We start from the raw sequence: 19,060 nt of genomic DNA, 5'->3' as shown, positions 1-19,060 counted from the left end.
AGATAAGGTACATCTCACAGTATTATCACTTTTGATGACTGTTCTCTTTTCTTTGTCTTTTTTTTTATTTGTGCTTTTCAGAAGTAAAGGAGGGAAGCATGCAGTCTTCTACCCCACCTTAAAGGTATGCATATTTTCACTTTGGAAACAAAGAACAGTATGACGAAAGGCCTAATCTGATTTTAATGGGGCAGGGTTATACCCAAACATAAGCTTGTTTTACTGACAGGCAGATGCAGGCATTAGTTGAATAAACTGGTGCATGTTGTCTGCTCTGTTCGCTAGGGCTAAATTGTCAGATTATTTAGTGGCTAAAAATGTAGTTAGTTTTAATGACTTATTCTAAAATGAAATGAAGGATCCTTCCAACGCTTCTTGTTTCTGTGCAGCGTCCTCCCTCCCAACCCCCAAACACCAATCAGTTCCTAACCTGTATATTTACTGAACTTAAGTATCTATTATGTTTCTTTTCTGTTTTGCAGTCCATCCAACTGAGGTTAGAGCTTGCAAAGGAACTGGGCACAGGAATAGCCATCTGGGAACTGGGCCAAGGCCTGGATTATTTTTATGACTTGCTTTAAAATAAGACACATTCTTTTCTTCATTGACTTTTCATCTTCAGTCAACTGAAGCATATAAAAGGGGAGGGGGATGCAGGCAGGAACATTAGTTTTGGGGATGTAATGTAATTTATACGAAATCAACTTCAGATTTTCCCAATAAAGTATCTCCTTTGAAGTTACTGTGCTTCATGTAATGCATGGAGAATGGTAATAAAAAGCTGGAGTTGGAAGATCCACCAGTGCCAGCCTGCTGAGAACATTACAGGTGACTTGATTTTGGTGAGAAACGGTAAGACCTCTTCATTTTTGTAATTTTTGAAAATGTTTGATGTTAGCTGAAGGTATAATACTTGCAAGCCAATCCTGTACTTTTTTACAGTAGCACAGTGAAACCTACTCCCCAGTAAGAATGCATAGAACTGCCGCTTTAAACAGTCAAGTGCCTGAGGTAAGTTTATACTTCAGTTGGAGAGTCCAAACCCTACATTTCTACTTCAACCTGTTTAGCTGCCATTATGGCTCGTTTAAACTTAAATGTATAAAGTGCCACATATCGCTCTAGCTTGGCTTTTAGTTCATCCTCAAATCAATGCTAAATAGTCCGTTTACTTTTAGGTTAAAGAGCTTGGGCTCTTCTATCTATGCTGCAAATAAGTGTGAGTTTTATACCTTTTTAGTTGTCATGATTTTCTCCAAATAATCTAGAATCATAGCTAAATGAAGTGCTGAGCCATGTCTGTCATACATCCCTGGCACTCCCTTGACAACAGAATTGGAGGAAGGGAACATAACAGCTGAATTGCAAACTAATGGAGATGAATTAACTCCAACAGCTACAGGGTTAGCTTCAAAGTGTTGATTGCTTACCTCATAGCTAGATTGTGGGGGTGGTATATGTGGGGGGGGGGAGGGAGGGTTGTGTGTGTCCACTTTCCTCAGCAATGAGAAGACCCAAGAGTTGCACTAGCTAGGTTTGGTTCACCTTGATGGGAGTGGTCACTGAAGACGTGCAGCATTTTGTAATATTTGAGTTTATTTGAGCATAGATGGATGTTACACAGATTGTATCAACAAATCCATTGTTCCACATTGAATTCCTCAGAGAAGTATCCTTTCCAGGCACTTTCTAGAGCTTAAAACTAGAAAAAATTCTGCCTCTTCCATCAGCCTTTTTAGTTGAGGAGCCGGGATATAAGTACCTACTTATATCATATGTTTGCACATCCACAAACTGAGATTACATCATCCTTAATGTGGTGGGAGGTGGGGGGGGAAGAGACTCTCCAGAAAAGGGCCTACCTTTCAGAGCTATTTCCAGCTACTTCTCAGTCATTCCAGATCACTAATTCTGATATCACCGATAACATATGTGGCTGGCAGTGAAGCAACTGACTAATTAAGGGCAAAATCCTATGAATGTTCAGGGAAGAGAATTCTACTCCCAGCCTGTTGCAGCCAGCATGGCTGGCAGTGGAATGCAAAGAGCTACAGTGGTTTTTTCCCCCATCTAACTAAACATATGATTGCACCCTCAGAAATGTTTACACTGTCTTCTTTCCCAGTCGGTTCAGACTTGGATGTGAGGCGAGCCACAGGTCTCCAACTGGAGGAACCTTTAGCTGCGCCAAACCTCTTAAGCCAAATGGCCAAATAATATTTCTGTTCATCGTTCAAGCCATTTATACAGTGCTAGGCCTGAAAGTGAAGTGAATGCGTTAGCCAGCTGCTCTCACCCCTGTAATGCGCAAGCTTCTAGTGAGTCCCACACTGGAGCCTGTCTTTGGAGTACACCAACTGTACAGGCCCGATCCCACCCCGTAAGGGTTTCATGGGTCACTTGCGGGGCAGAGTCTCAAACAGAATGTTCCTTACATACTTCTCCAGACTGTCGTTGGCAGACTGACTCATAATGACCAGCACAATCTTCACCCTGGGTGCACATGGGGTAAAAAGGTCTCTGAGCAGCTCCTCACATTAAGGCTGCAGCTCATTTTTCCCTGTTGCACCTGCTTCTCAGACAGGCTATGCCCTCTCCTGCTCCAGATGATAGAATCATAGAATAGAAGAGTTGGAAGGGGTCATGAAGGCCATCAAGTCCAACCCCCTGCTGTTGCAGGACACCAGTTTACACTATCCCACTCAGATGGCTGTCCTGTCATACATGCTCTTTGCCTGTTTCTATGGCTTTTTTCAGATTCTCTCTCTGAGCATCACCGGCATGAAGCTGGGAGACAAAGCCCCTTCTATCTTAGGTACCGGCTGCAGAATGTTCTTGTCCCAAAGAGGTTCTTTGCAGCTGAGCTTCCATGTCAGCCTTGCAGGGGATGAAGAAGCTAAGTCCTTGCCTCCTGGCACTGAGATCTCAGGGTTGCATCCGCTGCACTGGGGAGGATGCCAAAGTTTGCAGGCTTACCTTACATACATACCTTCTTACACCATCAAAGAGGTGGCCCGACTTGCACCACAGTAACTCAGTGCAACCGCAAGTGTGTTAGGGCTTGGATTCAGATTCAGGTTGAGCTAGTGTCCAGAAAACTGGGGGTGCTCCACACACCTAGAGGCCTTGACTGGGCAGGAAGAGTGAGCAGTCCACAAGAACACACCATGTGGCCTGTATGTGTGCTTGTTGTCCAAATGTGTTGGGATCGTACCTGAGGGTTAGGCTTGGAGTTAACTTTCAGGTTAGGGTTAGGTTTAGGGTTGGGAAAACTTGGGTTTGTGTGTATGTTGTCAGGCCTGGAAATAGCTTTGATTGCACAAAAAGAATGAGCAATGAACAAGAACAGGTTGTTTCTGTATTTCAGAATGCTTTCTGAATGTATAAGGTAGATATACCGGAGTGCTCAGGTCAGGATTATGTTTCAAGTTAGGATTAGGAGGCCTGGGTCACTGTGCATATGTGGGGGCCTGGAAATAGGCCTGACTAGGCAGAAGGAGTGAGCAGTTAACAAGAGCACCCTGACTGTTGCCTTTGTGCTTGTTGTCCGAATTGATGCAGATTATACTTGGGCTGGTGTTAAACTTCAGGTCTGGGTTAAGATACCCAAACAATGGAAACTCGTTTGTATGGGCCTGGTGGATTTTCTGCTTCATTCTGAAACACTGAAATTGAGTTTTGTCCAAATCAGCTGATTCTGCACAAATTCTCCATGGTTTGGGGTATTTATTTACACATATTTCATCAGTGCTTTTAAAAATGTACAAATTGTGGTCTGTCCTAGAAGCAGAAGTACGTCGGCTTAATCAACTTTCATTACAGTGATTTGTCATCAGCACAGGGCCAATAAACTAGCATCTAGAGGTGGGACTGTGAAAATGTTGGATTTTCATTCCCTGTTGGTTTCCTCGCATGTTACTACCCAGAACACCGATGACAGGAGCAGAAACAAGCAAAAAAGCTAGCCCCTGGGCTGGCAAACGCTGGTGGTGCTATAATTTAAGTGGGTTTTAAAATGTGAAACTGCATTGATGCAGACTCTTTCTTTAATCAGGGTTGGAGTCATTTTTTGTTATTTATCTTCTAATGTTTTGGGCAAGCAAAAGTAGACATAAAGCATGCAGTGCATGGTTGTGGTAGAGAAGAGGAATGTAACATGCATGTTTCATAAATGAAGCAACTCATGTGGCTGTCTGAAGACTCCACTACCCCATTAATACCTAATACCCAATTAACGCCTAATGCCATTAAGTCCAGGGTCTAAAATTACCTAGCTTCACCGCTGGATTGTGGGGTGAAAGGATTGACAACCCGTAGAAATGTTTCATGTTTAAATATTCTTCAATGGATTATATTTATGTATTTCTTTTTATTTTTTATACCACCCCAATCCCATAGACTCCGGGCAGTTTACAAGAAATTAAAACCAACAGTGATTAAAATTGGCTAAAAACAACGTATTAGATAAAAGTGATATGAGAGCTAATTTGGGAAGGCCTGTCTGAAGAGAGAGTGCTTAACTTAGAGATAGTGCTTAATTTAAAGCTTTCGTTAAGAGAGTCTTTCCTGTCTTTAACTGCACATATTCTGCCCTCCAACACCTTATAATGGAAGATGGAGCAGCATGCAGATCCGCAGGGGCTGCTGCGAGGGAGTGAGAGGCATGTGACCCTTGCTGAAAGAGGCCTGCGGCAGCTCACCAGAGGCATCGAGGCCGTTCGGCTCGCGACTGCTGGCTCCCCTTGCCATGTAGAGCTCTCGCTAGGATAATGACTCCATTTCGTCCCTTCGCCACAAATTAATCCCAGCAGGGAGCTTGCCTGTATCTACTATCTGCAGACAAATAAATCCTCTGCAGTCCACGGCTGATTAAAGCCCCATTGATTTTCACCTCTTTCGTTCACTTCTGAAGCCTTTTGACTCCTTGTATTGTAAAGTATCCAGCAGCTTCCTTAATCAGGATCCCCACCACCACCCCCTTGTTGTATCAATACAGATATAATATATGGTGAGGATTTTCCTGCTCAGTTAACCTGAAAATTCCTGGTTTGTTCAGAAGGAATTTAAGGCAAGGCGTATATGTTGATTGAGGAGTGTTCTTTCCAGTAGGGCTGCACCTAAAAATAATTCCTGAATCTGTGAGATGTCGCTGTGATAGCTGGCCTGGTGGATCTTGGGTCTTTCACCTTCTCAGGCTGGAGGTCAGACTGGAATAGGAGAGTGGAAGCTGCTTTACCTGCAGTCAGGCACTTGGTCTGTCTAGCTCAATTTGCCTGCTGCAACAGGTGATAGTAGAGCTCCAGGAGATGCTGGGGCTGACTCTGGGACCTTCCACCCCAGAGCTGTAGCTTCACTACTGAGTATTCCTGCAAGGACCAGAAAACTCTGCAGTCATTCCAGAAAACCAGTGGCCCCTTTGTGCTGGGAAAATTTCATAGACCATCATGAGGTGGTATATTTTGCAACTCCTTTTTCAGAAAATTCCACTCTGAACATAGCAATTGCTTTGCTGCAAGAGAGGAAAAGTCCCCCTAAACCAGTATTCTTCTTCCAGCACCACTTGGGTCGACGTTCTGGTGGCTCATGAGCAGGACATGGCCCCGTGCAGTTTGGGCCCAGTCTTGCTGTTTTCGAGGAATGGACAAACCTCATTGTGTTTCCACAGGCTTGTTTTGGCCATGGAGCATGTTAGAACCTCATTGCACTGTTTCGGTTCCCTTGCTTGGTTTTATTCATAAAACATCTCTGTGTGCTTTTCTGCAAGCCTTGGATTTCCCCCAGGCCTCCCGATACCCTCATCCTGTGCATGGGTGGCTGCTACTACTGTTTACCCGGCCTTTCTTGCTCTTGCGAGGAACCCAGGGCAGCTTGCAAGGTTCTCCTCCTCTCTGCTTTATCTTCACAACAGCAACCCGGCCACATAGCTTAGGCTGAGAGTCAGTGACTGTCCCAGAATCACCCAAAAAGGATCACATTGTGGCTCTCCCATGTCCCAGTCCAACACTATCACCAGTACACCACGCTGGCAGTAGTTTGGCTACATAAGGATCGACATTCAGATAAGAAGTTTGCTGTTAGTATGTGATTCGTGGGCTATTAGTATGTGCTCTATGATTTTGAGTCCAGGTGATGTTCAGTTAGTATAAATTCTGAGTTTGATGCATGCTGTTATTGTGTGGAAGCTGCTGTGCTTTTAATTTGCCGGTTGGCAGGTTGAGTGTTCACTGTGCACCAAGTTTTGGACATAAGAACCTAAGAAAAGCCATGCTGGATCAGGGCAGAAGTCCATCCAGTTCAGCACACCATTCACATAGTGGCAAACCAGCTGCCCACAGGACCCTTCAAGCAGGATGGGGGCAAGACCTCTAGCGACTGTTGTATGCAGGCAGGCCACCTCTGGTAGCAGAGGTAGCACAGAGCCAGCAAGGTTAGTAGCCATTGAGTTTCCTATTGAACCTGGATGTGCACCTTTAGCTCATGAATGTCATTTGTAACATGCATAGATTTGATAAGATGCGTGTTGAAGAATCACTGTCTGCATCTGTTTTATTTGGGTTCTTAAATGTGTGCACAAAAAGAGGGGTTTTTTTTAAGTGGTGGTGCCACAGTCACGAATATTTATTTGCAAAAGAAATTGGTGAACATTTGTGTATGCAACAACATTCACATGGTTTAAAAATTATATAGTGAGCACATATAAATTATATAGTCCTATGGTTTGTATGGGATACCTGATATTAGACATAGTTCAAAAGATGACACAAATGTGAAGGACATTAAATTGATGGATTAGCATCATAATAAGGATGAGACGTCAGTGCAGTTGACCAACCACGATTTAGGATTCCTACATGAGAAATTCAGCTTGTGGAGTCATGGCAGAACAGGGTAGATAGAACAATGGGCGTGATGCAGAAGGTGAGTTCAGATTCATTTTTCTTCCTCTTTACAATCGGTGGCTTTCTTAGATGCTTGAATGGCCACAATCCATTTCGGTGGAACATTGCAGAGGGGTGCCTCCGCCCATCACCCCGCGTGTACTCACTCGTTGCAGGGCCTCCGGGAGGGTTGTGCAGACTGGCAGGCATGAAGCTGCCAGCTGCCGGTGTCCTTTAAAGAGGTGCGTGTGATTGGAGCTTTGGTGAGCAGAGTTGCCAGAGGGGGCCAAAGGGATGGATTGCCCAGAGCTGAACAGGGCACAGTTCCTGGGCTGCTGTTACATATAAAAAGCTAGCTTTTGGTCCAAAAATACAAAGCAGCTGACAGAAACAGTAAAATTACAACAGCGTACATGTTTTGTTTTTTAAATACAAAATCTTAAAAGTAACATTGAGATAAGATCAGAAATAACAAAATGTTCAGTTCCCTCCAATAAAGTACTCAAAATCATTTCCCAGAACTTCAGTGAAGGATGTTTATTCTCTTATTTATTTAATTATTATAGATATAAAGTGGGGGAAAACAAAAAGTAACCAAAAAGAGGAAAAAGAGACCAAGGAACCTTACATAAAAATGGCATATAACGCTGTGTGGAAAATTACACAAAAAGTCACTTGTTATTACTACTACTATCAATTTTATAACTACAACTGCAAAGAGTTCATTTCATTAAAATAACATCCAGCCTCTTGGAAATGGAGGAAAAAATAGTCAAGTACTGGTTTATTGAGTTCTCTCTATAGAAGTAACCTTACTTAACTGCTACTTTCTTTGATTGAAATCAGAGACCAAAATATATTTGCATTAAGATGAAGGGGCCTTTACCTATGAATTGCTAAATATGCTAGAAGATCTGTGAAAAAAAATTATTTATAACAAATTTATCTGTTTTCTAGAAACACAAATAGTTTATTTCATTTATTTATTAGCACCATTCTATTCTTTTTTGTTCTAAGAATTTGTATCACACTTTCCACCGTATGGTGCTGAAAGCAGCTGACAAAACCTAGGGAGTCAAAACAAAATGATTGAAAGAATCAGTTACAGGTCAACTGTAAATATACTGAATTGAGTAATCCTAGACTAGAAGGATTTTTCAGATTCTCAGATCTGAGGTTGGAAAAGCGACAAGGCATCCTGGTAGCCCTTCAGTCTCTCTCCCTCCTCCACCAAGGTGCTGGCCATCAAGCGGCTTTGCACGGTGGGAGAAGCTTGGGAGTGACCTTTCCCACCACACACACCCTGTTCTGCATCAAATGCCCCAACCCTGCAAGTTGGAAGGTGATGGGCCATTGTACTGTTCCCTGAATGAGTAAAATAACTTTCGTTATTTTTACACCACATTTTTTCATCTAAAGCAAACACTTTTTGTGGGGAGGGGGGGTCATCAAATTTGGAGAAGCGTGATTTAAGGCTACAACCCTGGACAACCAAATGCAGGGACGTAAGAGAGCCAGAAGTGCTTTGAAAGCATTGACTGCCACCCGGTTCAGCAGACCTGCTGTTTTGCTTGGAATTGCTGCTTGCCCAGGCTGTTCCGTTGTCAGCTTCAGACTACAGTTTAAAACAAGTCCATCTGCACATATGGCTGTCTAGGATTGGAGGCTTTAATTGATTAATTTTGTAATGACTGGTAAGAGGTATTCCAAGTCCTAAGGATGATTTGCTTTTATAGTGTTTACAAGTAGTACCCACAACAAAACGATGCAGTGTTTTTCTGCTTCTTAGGGATTGGATCCAGGTAGCTACCAGCAAAACCTTTTGCATCTTCTTCCCCTGTGTGCCTTCCAAAACTGATCAGGTGGGGAATTTGGGGGACCCTCCGGAGTCGATTTCAAGGGTGTGTAGAAGGCTGCATTGGAGAAGAGGATGCATTAGTCCGTTCTGCAAGCAGTTGCCTCTTGCTGACAGGGTATAGGCTCCTGGTACAATCCCGAGAGTCTTCTTGCTCAGCACTCCAGTCAACCCAGAAAAAGATGGGTAATGCTGTTCGGCCGTTTGAGAGGGAAGAGAACAGAAGAGGAAAAAGAGTTTTCAGTTGCCATCTTAATATGTCCAGTTTCTGGTCCCTTTTGCCCCCCCCCTTTTTTTTTCCTAGATGTGAATGTTCAGATGTCCTTGGCAGGCACTTTTGAGAAATCTTGAAAATATTGTTTTGATTTACAGGCTGTATATACTGTTGCATACACAAGGATTTCCCTTACAAAGAAGAAAAGGCCAGGGGCATTTGGCAGCGTCTCTATTTTGCTTCCAAACTGATATTCCACCATATGAGTTCAATATAGGAAGAGTGATAAATAGCGTGCTAGGGAAGGGGTACGATCCTTCGTTATCTTCACCGCACTTAAAAGTGCAAAGATGAAGGGCTATCACTAGCAGGGTAGAATATAGGAACTGCATGCTGTTGACTGAAATAATTAGAATGCTTTATACCAGCATAAATCAAAGATGATAGTGCAATTTTGTCAAGTTAAATATAAATTATATAAACATTATCTGTCTGGCTAAGCACACAGCAAGAACACAGTTTTGCTCAATCCCATTATTAGACTGTTCCAAATTGCCTGTGTTAACAGTAGAGCCTTTAGGAGGGACAAAATAGCTGTATAGCCAAAATAAGCTTCTGGAAGGATGAGACTCTTAATTAAAGGTGTGGGGGAAAGGGATCCAAGGGCTGAAGTACAAGGGCTACAAAGGTAATGAGGTGTACGAAACTGTCTTCTAATGAGTCATTCATTCCATTGATTCATCCTGCCAATTAGTACAATCCACTCCTCTGACCAGCAGATGCTTTCCAAGGCTCTAAAAGCTCCCCAGCTTTTCCACCTCTTTTGAAGATGCTGGCAGCAGAAGGCTGGGCACTGTCCACTCTCCCACTGAACTGAGTGACCACGCCTTGCCTTGGGGCAGTTCCTGGGACCACAGAAAACTGCCCTTTCATTGTCACATACGTGGCCATTCCTGCGGCTGAGTGGTGGAGCTGTGAACAGAAATGTCCGTGTCTCAGTTCTTGCTTCTGCTATGAATTCAGCGGATGGTCTTAAGCTCTGCGATGTAAAGGCAATAGTAGTGTCCTACCTTAGAGGGCTGCTGTGAGGACCTCCAGAGTAAAGTGGGGGTATGAAGTCTGTGTAACTCCCAACACTGGCAAGCACCCACACCCTTTTCCACCCAGCCTGGTTGGTCAGCTGGCCTGCTGAGATCACTCTTTTCCCATGAGTAGCAGGGGCGGAATGGCTGTCTCCGTGGTGCTTGCAGGACAGTGGGGGAGGCTTCCACCCTTGCTGCCCAAGATGTCAGTCTTGGCGGGTGGGGAAGGGCAGTTCACTGTTCCCACTCTCATCTGCTGAGATTTGTTGGGAGAGGAAGAGAGCATGTGCATATTTAGCCTTGCAGCTTTTGGCCCACCAGCCAAATTGTGGGCAGCCCTGCTTTAAAGCATTGCATGAATTCTAAGTAACAAGCAGGACTTGAGATACGCTACCTTTTGATTTAGTTTCTCCCTACAGATACTGCGTTCCACAAAGACTCCAGGCACCGCTGAGCGGAAGCCCTCTTTCCCTGCTACCCACCTTCAGGGTACTCCCATCTTTTCGCAGGAGTGCCGCTTTGCTGCTTGCTTTGCCCCAGTGACACACCCCCAGGCTAGCGCTGCCATCACCCCTTGGCCTTTGTTGAGTGCAAAGCTCTGCAAAGGAGACCCCAAGGCTTCCGTGTGGGAAGCCACTCCATGCTCATGGTGGCAGCTCTTTCAGCCTTCAGGGCTCAGCACTCAAAGGCTGGGGTGGGGCTGGCCCAGGAATGTGGAGCCAGCAGCATGGTCCTGCTTCTGCTGCAATGAGGGAGAGCAGCGCATACACAGGGCAGTAATTTCACAGATATTTGGTATGCTTTGCATCCCACAGAGGGAAAATGTGCCATTCCTAGATGTTAAGGCTTAGGATATGGTATTTGAGCAAAGCTGTTTCTGTGCCAAAACTGGGCCTGAACCCCGACTGAAGCGGATCCGCATCCAAGAATGTCTTCACCTGGTTGGCCATCACCCACTCAGGGACCTTGACCAGGAAGGACCAGTAATGGTCAGTTATCGCTATTGCAGAAGGCAAGTTTACCGTGTGAAGCATCCAAAATGTTGTAGTTGGACTCTGGGGTAAAAAACCAGCCTGACCATGTTGTAGTTCTGTGTGAATCAATAGCTGAGCCTGTAGTGCAAGCAAGGTTCCTATCTTGAGGACGCTTGTTTCAGCGCTGCTTTTACATTTATGCACGGCAGGCTCAGCCTCTGGCCTTGGTGGCCAGCTGATCATGCCAGCAGTTTGTTGACATGTCTTTGGTGAAAACAAAAAAATAGCTGCTGACGTATCTTTTACAACACAGAAAGAGAAGGCCAATGTTAAGTGAAGGGTGCTAAGAAAAAAGCCTTTCAGCCACATTTTAAATTTAAACAGGATTTATATATAAGCAGCAGCAGCTTACTTTTGGCCTTAGGGCTTGGGGAGCAGCAGATAAAAAGCTTTTGAAATGTTTATTGTGGCTCTTCATCCTTTTCTTTAAACTTTATCTGTACAGAATTAATGATTCTTTCCTCTGGAATCTTACCGACACTGACTAATAGTTATTTCTTGAGGCTTTGGGATCGGTGCTGATAGGGGCTCCATACAAATGGACTCTGAAATAGGGTATAAATCCATATTCTCACCCCCCCCCTCTAAGTGTAAGGGGGGACCATTGTTTATAGCCAAGGCCTGTCAGCTGCTGCTGCAGGAAAGCTTTTGTACAGTAGAGACTGCTGTAAGCATCTCACCAAGCACAGAGCTGAACAGGCTGTTCCTCCCCTCCCCTCCCCTCCCCCCCCAGCCACTGGGGACAACTTGCCCCCCCCCCCCCCCCCCCCCCCCCCCCCCCCCCACCCAGGGGAACCCCCCCCCCCCCCCCCCCCCAGTGTTTAGGCCTGAAACCTCCCTCAGTTCTAGACAACCTAACAAGTGATGAAGGATGATGGGAGTTTTAGGCCCAGAGGAAGAGGGGCTGAGGATGCCCAGCCCTGGCCTGGGTGGAAGAAATGCACTGCCGGGGTAACATCATCAGTACTTCCACTGCTGCTCATTTTGGTTAGCAGCACAGTGCGGAAGAGATGCAGAACCTGCAGCTTGCCAGCGTGGGACTCGCCATGTGCATCCCGAAGAGGGAAGTGACAGGCGGCACCCTTTGTGTACAGATGATGAGCGGTAGGTCAAGCTTTCAGCAGAACTGGTGACAGGGCAGGGCAGGGCAGGACAGTAGCCGCCACCGCCATACCCTAAAGGATCCAATTTACTTAGGGGCCTCAGTGAGGCTGCTGGTGTGCTCAGTCTGCAAACGCCTCACGGCAGCACAGTCACCTCCGGTTCTTGCCAGCTCTCCAAAACCCGAGGCAGCCACTGCCGTCCGCCTCTCAGTAGAGACAGCCCTGCACAAATGGGGGTTTGGAGGGCAACCGCTTGGGAGGGGTGTGGAATCATGGGGAGTCCGAAGTTGCCACGTGGTGGGGGGGTAATGACAATTTGGCAAAAAGTGATTCTGGCGCACAGCTTGGGGGTGGGGAGCTTCTTGGGACTGGAGCATTCAGACTATGGCTTCTTTTCCCAATAAAGGTTTCCATTTGGATATGGTTCTTCATCGTGGTCTCTGTGCATCACACATATGGGTGCTGTGCCTGCGCAGTGCCCTATTTTCAGGAAGATTCTCTCAACTATAACGGTTTTTGGCGGGAACTCAGCTCCCCCTCCTCCTTGTATAAATAGGCAGAGTCCCCACCCTCTCACCAGTCTGCTTTCAACTGCTGTGCCTCGGGTTCTCTCTTTCGCTTCGTTCCCTCGCAAAATCTTGGACATGAGTGTGAACACTGGGCACCGGGCACCCAAGTTGCTCTCCTCTCGGCTTGTTTCTTGTGCCCCTCTTTGAAACTCCCCTCTCCACACACATACAGGCTGGCAGCTCTGAGCATTTTCCCCAGCAGCATCTTTTGCTATCTGCCTTCATAACAGCTGCTGCCAGAGACCCTGGCATGGGAGTGGCTGCCATATTCTCGGTCCCCCTTTGCAGTGCTGCGCCTCCTTCACCTGGCTTCCCTGACTGCCTTCTCTGCAACAAGCTATGAATTTTGCAGTAGCTACTGGAATGGGATGAGGGTAATGAAACACGAGCACCGGGGAGGGCTGGGGCGTGATCGATGGATGCCTCTGAATCGTGTCATCTTCAGGAGCTGTTTTGTGGCTCAGTGAAATGACAAGATCATTGATGAGGAAATTTGCCTTTAAAATCCCATCCCTATCTTCATTAGCACTGGGTCAGTTTTGACACTCTGCTCTGATTACTGAGGCTTATTTCCGCCTGTTGATGAAAGTCAGGTGTTTAGGAAACGCTACTGTGTGTTTGGCGGCTGCAATTGTCAAAAAATTGAGAACAGGCAAAGGCAACAAATCATGACAGCACTACCTTGATGGAATAGATCAGTAGAAGGGCACGGCTGATGTACACATTCAGTTGCATGCCATTAGCGTAGCTTGAGAATAATTTAGCATTTTTCTGCAACTGCAGCCTGCATCATCAAAACACTTAAGTCAGACCTCAGGAATATGAGACTTTAAAATCCAGATTTTTATTTCGTATAGCTTGGAATCTGATGAAGGAAATCTTCAGCATGTGAAATAAAAAATTCAGATTTCATATGGGTGGAGGAGAGAAGCAGGTGCTGCTGCCTTTCCTTCATCATCCCTTTCAGAACTTGAGGGGATGTGAGAGGCTTCTAATCCCCCTTCTGTCCACTAGTGGAAGGCAGGCAGGGGGTGTCCTCTGAGTTGTCAAAATGGTGGTATATTTTGACCTCTCCAGAATGCAACATCAGATGCTGCCTTATACTAAGTTGTTCTGGCTGCCAGCAGCTCCCCAGGAATTGTTCCCAGCCTTACCTGAAGATGTCCTCTGTCTCGGAGCAGCTTCCATACCCTTTAATAGCCCTTCCTCAGCTGCTCAGTGAAGGCAGCAGGGCAGCCGAGTATGTGAGCTTCTGACCAGAGCGGGAGACACCTTCAGTGCCCTTCCAGATGCCAGTTCTTTCTATTCGTTCAGTGTCGGTGCTATAACATCTTGCTGAAGAAATGAGAATGCTGTATTATTTATTAAGAGGAAGATTGGAATACTTAAATCATATCAGTTCCTCTTTTGATCTGGCAGATGAGCTGCAGTGTTAGGGCGCGTGGAGTGTTCCCCTCTTACTCTTATTTTAATCCAATGGTGCATGTGTGACATTCATAAAATACGGGGATAACTCAAGCTGGCCACTCTCTTCTTCAGTTGTTAAAAACTGCAGCCTTTGCAGTTTTACACTGTGCTTAATAAATGCATAGGGTATTATACAAATATGATGATGATGATGATGATGATATTTTCCTCCAACAGTGTTTGCAACATGGAGCATATGTACAGAAGGTCTGGAAGTGGGAAAAATCCTTGTCAACTCGGATTTCTAGCCAGAGCAAATTTCTATCATGTTTGGTTTTTTTCTGTTCCTTTTAATGACTGTCCAGCATTGCCAGATAGCAGTAATGGCAGAACAAAATATTTGCTAACCTCTGGAAGAGCTGTTCCTCAAAGGAGAGCAAATGCCACGCAGCTCTCACAGCTCAGAAATTCTAAACCCTGGATTCTACCAAAGCACGGAAACTACTGATTAGGAAGCAAAAGGCTTTCAATTCATAGCCAACATCTGAGAAATCCAAAACAAAAGGGGCCAGCTGGACAAATTCAGAATGACCTGAGTAGAGTCAGCAGGGGAGGGCAACCAGGCAAATCTGCTATTCTGGCAACTGAGCTGCTGGCTCACACCAGCTGGGGTAAAAGGGAGAGGCTGGAGCAATTTGCTTCTCCTTTTCTCCCAACGGAGCAGACTGTCATCTTTCTGTGGACCATTGTGGCAGTTGGCTACTCTACAGGGAGGGGGTCTGGATCCAGCTCCTCTTGGGGGAGCAGAGTGGCTCTTGGGATCCCCATGGAGCTCTCTGTGGGTATCTTGGTAGAGGTTGGGTGTGGGGATCAGTCCCTCTTTCTGCATTGATCAATAAGGAAAGGGGCCCTTTATGGCAATGATATCAAGTGAATTTGGGTAGAGGAAAAATAAACTTGAAATGCAGAGCATGCAATCAGCCAGAGAAATTAACTGCTGCACAGGGTCATAAAGTCAAAGACCAGAGCTGGTTCAAAAATGGCTGAATAATTTGCCCATAACAACACTTACGTTTATGTGCCTTGGTGTAATATAATCAAGACTCATGCTTGAGAGGTTTAGCTGATTGGTGTCAAAGTGAAAGATGAAACATCCTGACTTTCCCATCCTATTTATAGTGATGCTCCACTGCTTAGAGCCATGTCACTTTCCTAGTTGTACCTTCTGAACGTAGGCTGCTGGACATTATCATAGTGTGATGTAGAGAACCAATGTGGCTTGTTGGTTGGGGACCTGGGAGATGCAGGTTCTTTTCCCCACTTGGGGCATGAAGCTCACTGGGTGATCTTGGGCCTGTCCTTCACTCTTGGGTTGTTGTTGGGTTGGCAGGGAGCTTTGTAAACCATTCTAGATTCCTTCTTAGAGCTTAAAAAGAGGATATACATGCAATGTGATCCCAACAAATCGTTGCAGAGTAGACTGTTGACATTATTTACCTCACGTTAAAGTTAGGCTGTGTGTGTGCTAAGCTTTTTACTATTAAAATGGGGCTTTAGTTTATCATGATGTCTACAGGGTGGCTTTTGAACAAAGCAATCATTTATTAAACATTCATAAAATATTAATCCTGAATTTAAACCTGATGCAGAAGAAATAAAATAGGCATGCAAGTCTGTGCAGTTCCCCCTCCAAAAACTTACTGAACTAGAAATATTGTGATGACTTTTCTGCAGGTAACTATGGAATCAGAGTGGAACAGGAGAGCCAGGAATTGAGCACTGCTCCTGAAAATGCTCTTTGCTCTCCATCCCCACCAGGAGAGCAAAGAGCATTTGCTTGACCTCTCTGTGTTTTGCTCATCAGAGCAACCTTGGGAAAGAGGGAAAGGAGGCATTCTGGAGGGTGGGCAAGGAAGGAGACCAGGGCTATCCAGATAGGTATCTTGATAGCATTCCAGCCTCCTTCCCTCTCTTCCAAAGCACCTGAATGAGGCAGTTGAAATCAGCCAACTAGCTGACTTGCAGGGCTAGAAGAGCAAGGAGGCAGAGACCCCCTCGGCCACCTCTCCAGCCCCACACAGGATGCCTGCAGTCCTCCTAGTTCAGAGGCGGCTGGGCACCCCATTTGGATCACACCATTCGTTAACTAGCTAGGAGTGGATGTTGCGAGTCAGGTGGGGCTCCTTCAGGAAGGGTTGCAGAGCTCACTAGTTTAAGCATCTGTCCTCTCTCCACTCCCTTTGCATGTGGGAGTTAATGTATGGATCACGTTCATTTTAATTTGCCCTCCTACACTGTTTGCACTGTAAAGAACTGATAAAACGGATGCTGTTCATTAGGATGAGATGGTTGTCATCCTTTTAAATGGAACGTGTTTGTCGACTTGGCCGCACATGGCATCTCCCGCATGGCCTTTCACAACATGAGAGCGCACATTCCTGCGACTGGGGGCTTGTCTTGAAGGGTTAATTCCATTTTGTTCCTACTCACATCAGCTGTCAAAGGTGTTGAAACACTGGGTATTTATCTTCCTGATAAATGCTGCCCACTTGGATTTGAGCAGAGCACTTCCAATTTATTCCTGCCAGGGTGAAGTTAGACATCAAGATCTAAAGCGATAAGGTAAAAGAATTTCATTATGACAAGAAAGGTCTCCCAAACCTTGGACAGAAGCAAACAGAGAGATGGCAGAACAAATTTGACTTGGCTGTTGTTGAAGGTAGATTATAAACCAGTTCAATAGTTAAGATACCAATAGAGAAATGTTATCGCGTTTCATTTAATGTGTCATAGGCTGTTCAACAGCACTAGGTTATCAAAGTAATTATTTTCTTGGCATAGATAAGTGATGCGATTCTGTCAAATTCATGTCTCACCTGGGCTGCTCTTTGAAAGTAATTTGGAGAGGATATTAAAATGTTTGTGTGCATGCTGACCTGAAACCATGTTGGTTTATACCCTAATTTCAGTTAAAATCCAAAATGGAATAATTTTACCATCAGTTTTTCACAGAATCATGATCCCTAATCTAAACTCCCAAGATTAATAATAGAGCAAATACGTTTGTTTTTGGTGTTGAGGATTGGTTTAACTGTGGTTATTCTTTGTGTAAATTCTAATGAAGAAAAGATTGAGTCCTGTAGTTCACAAAGCTTATGTGTTTTCAGCAGGAGTGAGAGAAGGAATTAAACACAGAGGAAGACTGAAATATGCCTTCAGCCCAGTAAATGTGTAGATAGTTGGTTTGCATGTTACGCCTCTGAGCCTGCTTCCTGGGCCGCAGCAGATAATGGGCATTAGTATGGAAACTGGAGCTAGGTCTCACTGGCAGCTCTTAGAAGCCAGGAAAGCAAAATCATGTGAAAGGAGGAGTTCCTTGAGATATCCAGGATCCAGACCCTGTAGCGCTTTAAAGATCAAACCAGCAGCTTGATTTGGGACCAGATCTAAACCATTAACCAATCAGAATATTCCAGAGCAGGTATAATCTGTTTGCTCCTTGGCTTCCACCTGTTAATAGGTGGGCAGCAGCATTGGTACCAGCTGAAGTTTTTCACCCAGTTGGCAATCCACCTTGGTTCTGCAGTATGTGCTTGTGTGAATGTATGTAATGAAATGGAAGCAAATTTGTGGGTTTGCAAAATCCCAGGCATTGGAAGTCTCTGCCTTCATTTTAGACTGTATAGTGCATTAAACCCTAAATTGTGGCTAATCTAAATGATGTTTAATGCAAACAAGCCTGATTCATAAAAGAAGGTTTCTCCTTGTCTTGTCTTCACTCACCTAGTTCAGTTTAACTGGTGTCTTCCCCACTGCTGCCACCTTCCCTTTCAACCCTGAATCCCACATTGATTTTTTTCTTCTTCTCTTCTCCATGCATTCTTAAATTTGGCATATTTTTAGTTTGTAATAATGTCTGTAAAAGTGGATTATCCTGCATGCCATTAAAGTTTAATATTCATATTCAAGAAATAATTATCAAGGTATTCTGCTCTCCTGGTGGATAATATTGAGTTTACTGTATATTGAAAGCAGGTGTAATAAACATCTAGCCTGTCCAGGGACCAAATGTTTATCCTGCTCTGTGTTGGCCGAGACTTTAAAGGAGTGCTCAGGATGGTGACTATTTCTGGAAGAGTGCAGTCGCAATGATCCATAGCAGTTCAAGCCCAGAAGATCATCTAAATAACTAAGGAGGCCAGTTTTAAAGCAAATGGTGCCCCGGGAACACAGTGTGCTCCTCAACCCCTTGACCAACTTTTAAATACCATTTTATTGCTTTTTAACCTACTTGGAGGACTTCTCTGCAGGGATCACATGCATGATATATCCTTGCCTTATAAGATGTGCCACTTCGACACCTATGCCTGCTTACCTCCACAGATCTTAGGCTGCTTCTTACTAAGCAAAGAGAATTTTTATGTCTACTGGACATCTCAACATCATCTTAATAAGGAATCAGTCCGTTCAGCTAATTGCTGCAGTGCAAGGCAGCTAATGCCTCTTTGAACATGTTTTAGCCATATCCAATAGCTGCTTCTTTTGCGGAGGTTATTTTATACTGGAACTGCCCTTAATATTTGCTGGTGTGCAGACTTTTTGGAATTATTTCTCATGACATAGAAATCAGCAGATGGTCAATGTAAATAAATTGTCAATGCCTTTTTGAGAACCAAAGGACTGGTACTACAACATTGGAAAGGCACATGCTGACTTCCTACAATGCAATGGTTAAGCACCTTATAAAGTTTTCAGTACTTGAATGGGTGACATTTAGTTGCCACCTTCAAATGGATATTATTTGGCTATCTGGTCTACTTCTGTTGAAGTCTATAGGTAATTCCTAGTAAGCTGTGTTTTCATATATATGCATTTCATATGTATTTATTCTTATGGATATATAAAATGTATCCGTGCA

At 44.7% G+C, this 19,060-nt stretch overlaps 1 protein-coding gene across 5 annotated transcripts in view; it reads left to right on the top strand.

Annotated features, from left to right (window-relative positions):
- The window catches only part of CHID1 (chitinase domain containing 1), a 173,567-nt gene that overhangs the window by 143,316 nt on the left and 11,191 nt on the right, over positions 1-19,060 (top strand). For 2 of the 5 annotated variants that reach the window (XM_044425526.1, XM_044425524.1), the window contains exons 12-13: positions 82-124; positions 483-1,011. In XM_044425526.1, the coding sequence (XP_044281461.1) occupies positions 82-124; positions 483-581 (142 nt within the window). In that variant the 3' untranslated portion in view covers positions 582-1,011. Of the gene's footprint in view, positions 1-81; positions 125-482; positions 1,012-19,060 lie in introns of those variants that run through there. The other 3 variants (XM_044425525.1, XM_044425529.1, XM_044425528.1) reach the window with 3 other exon arrangements.

The sequence above is a fragment of the Varanus komodoensis genome, unplaced genomic scaffold (genome assembly GCF_004798865.1).
Source record: "Varanus komodoensis strain SLA01 unplaced genomic scaffold, ASM479886v1 scaffold16, whole genome shotgun sequence".
Taxonomy (NCBI): domain Eukaryota; kingdom Metazoa; phylum Chordata; class Lepidosauria; order Squamata; family Varanidae; genus Varanus; species Varanus komodoensis.
Note: the sequence above shows the minus strand (reverse complement) of the source record. Positions and strands in the feature narration are given on the sequence as shown.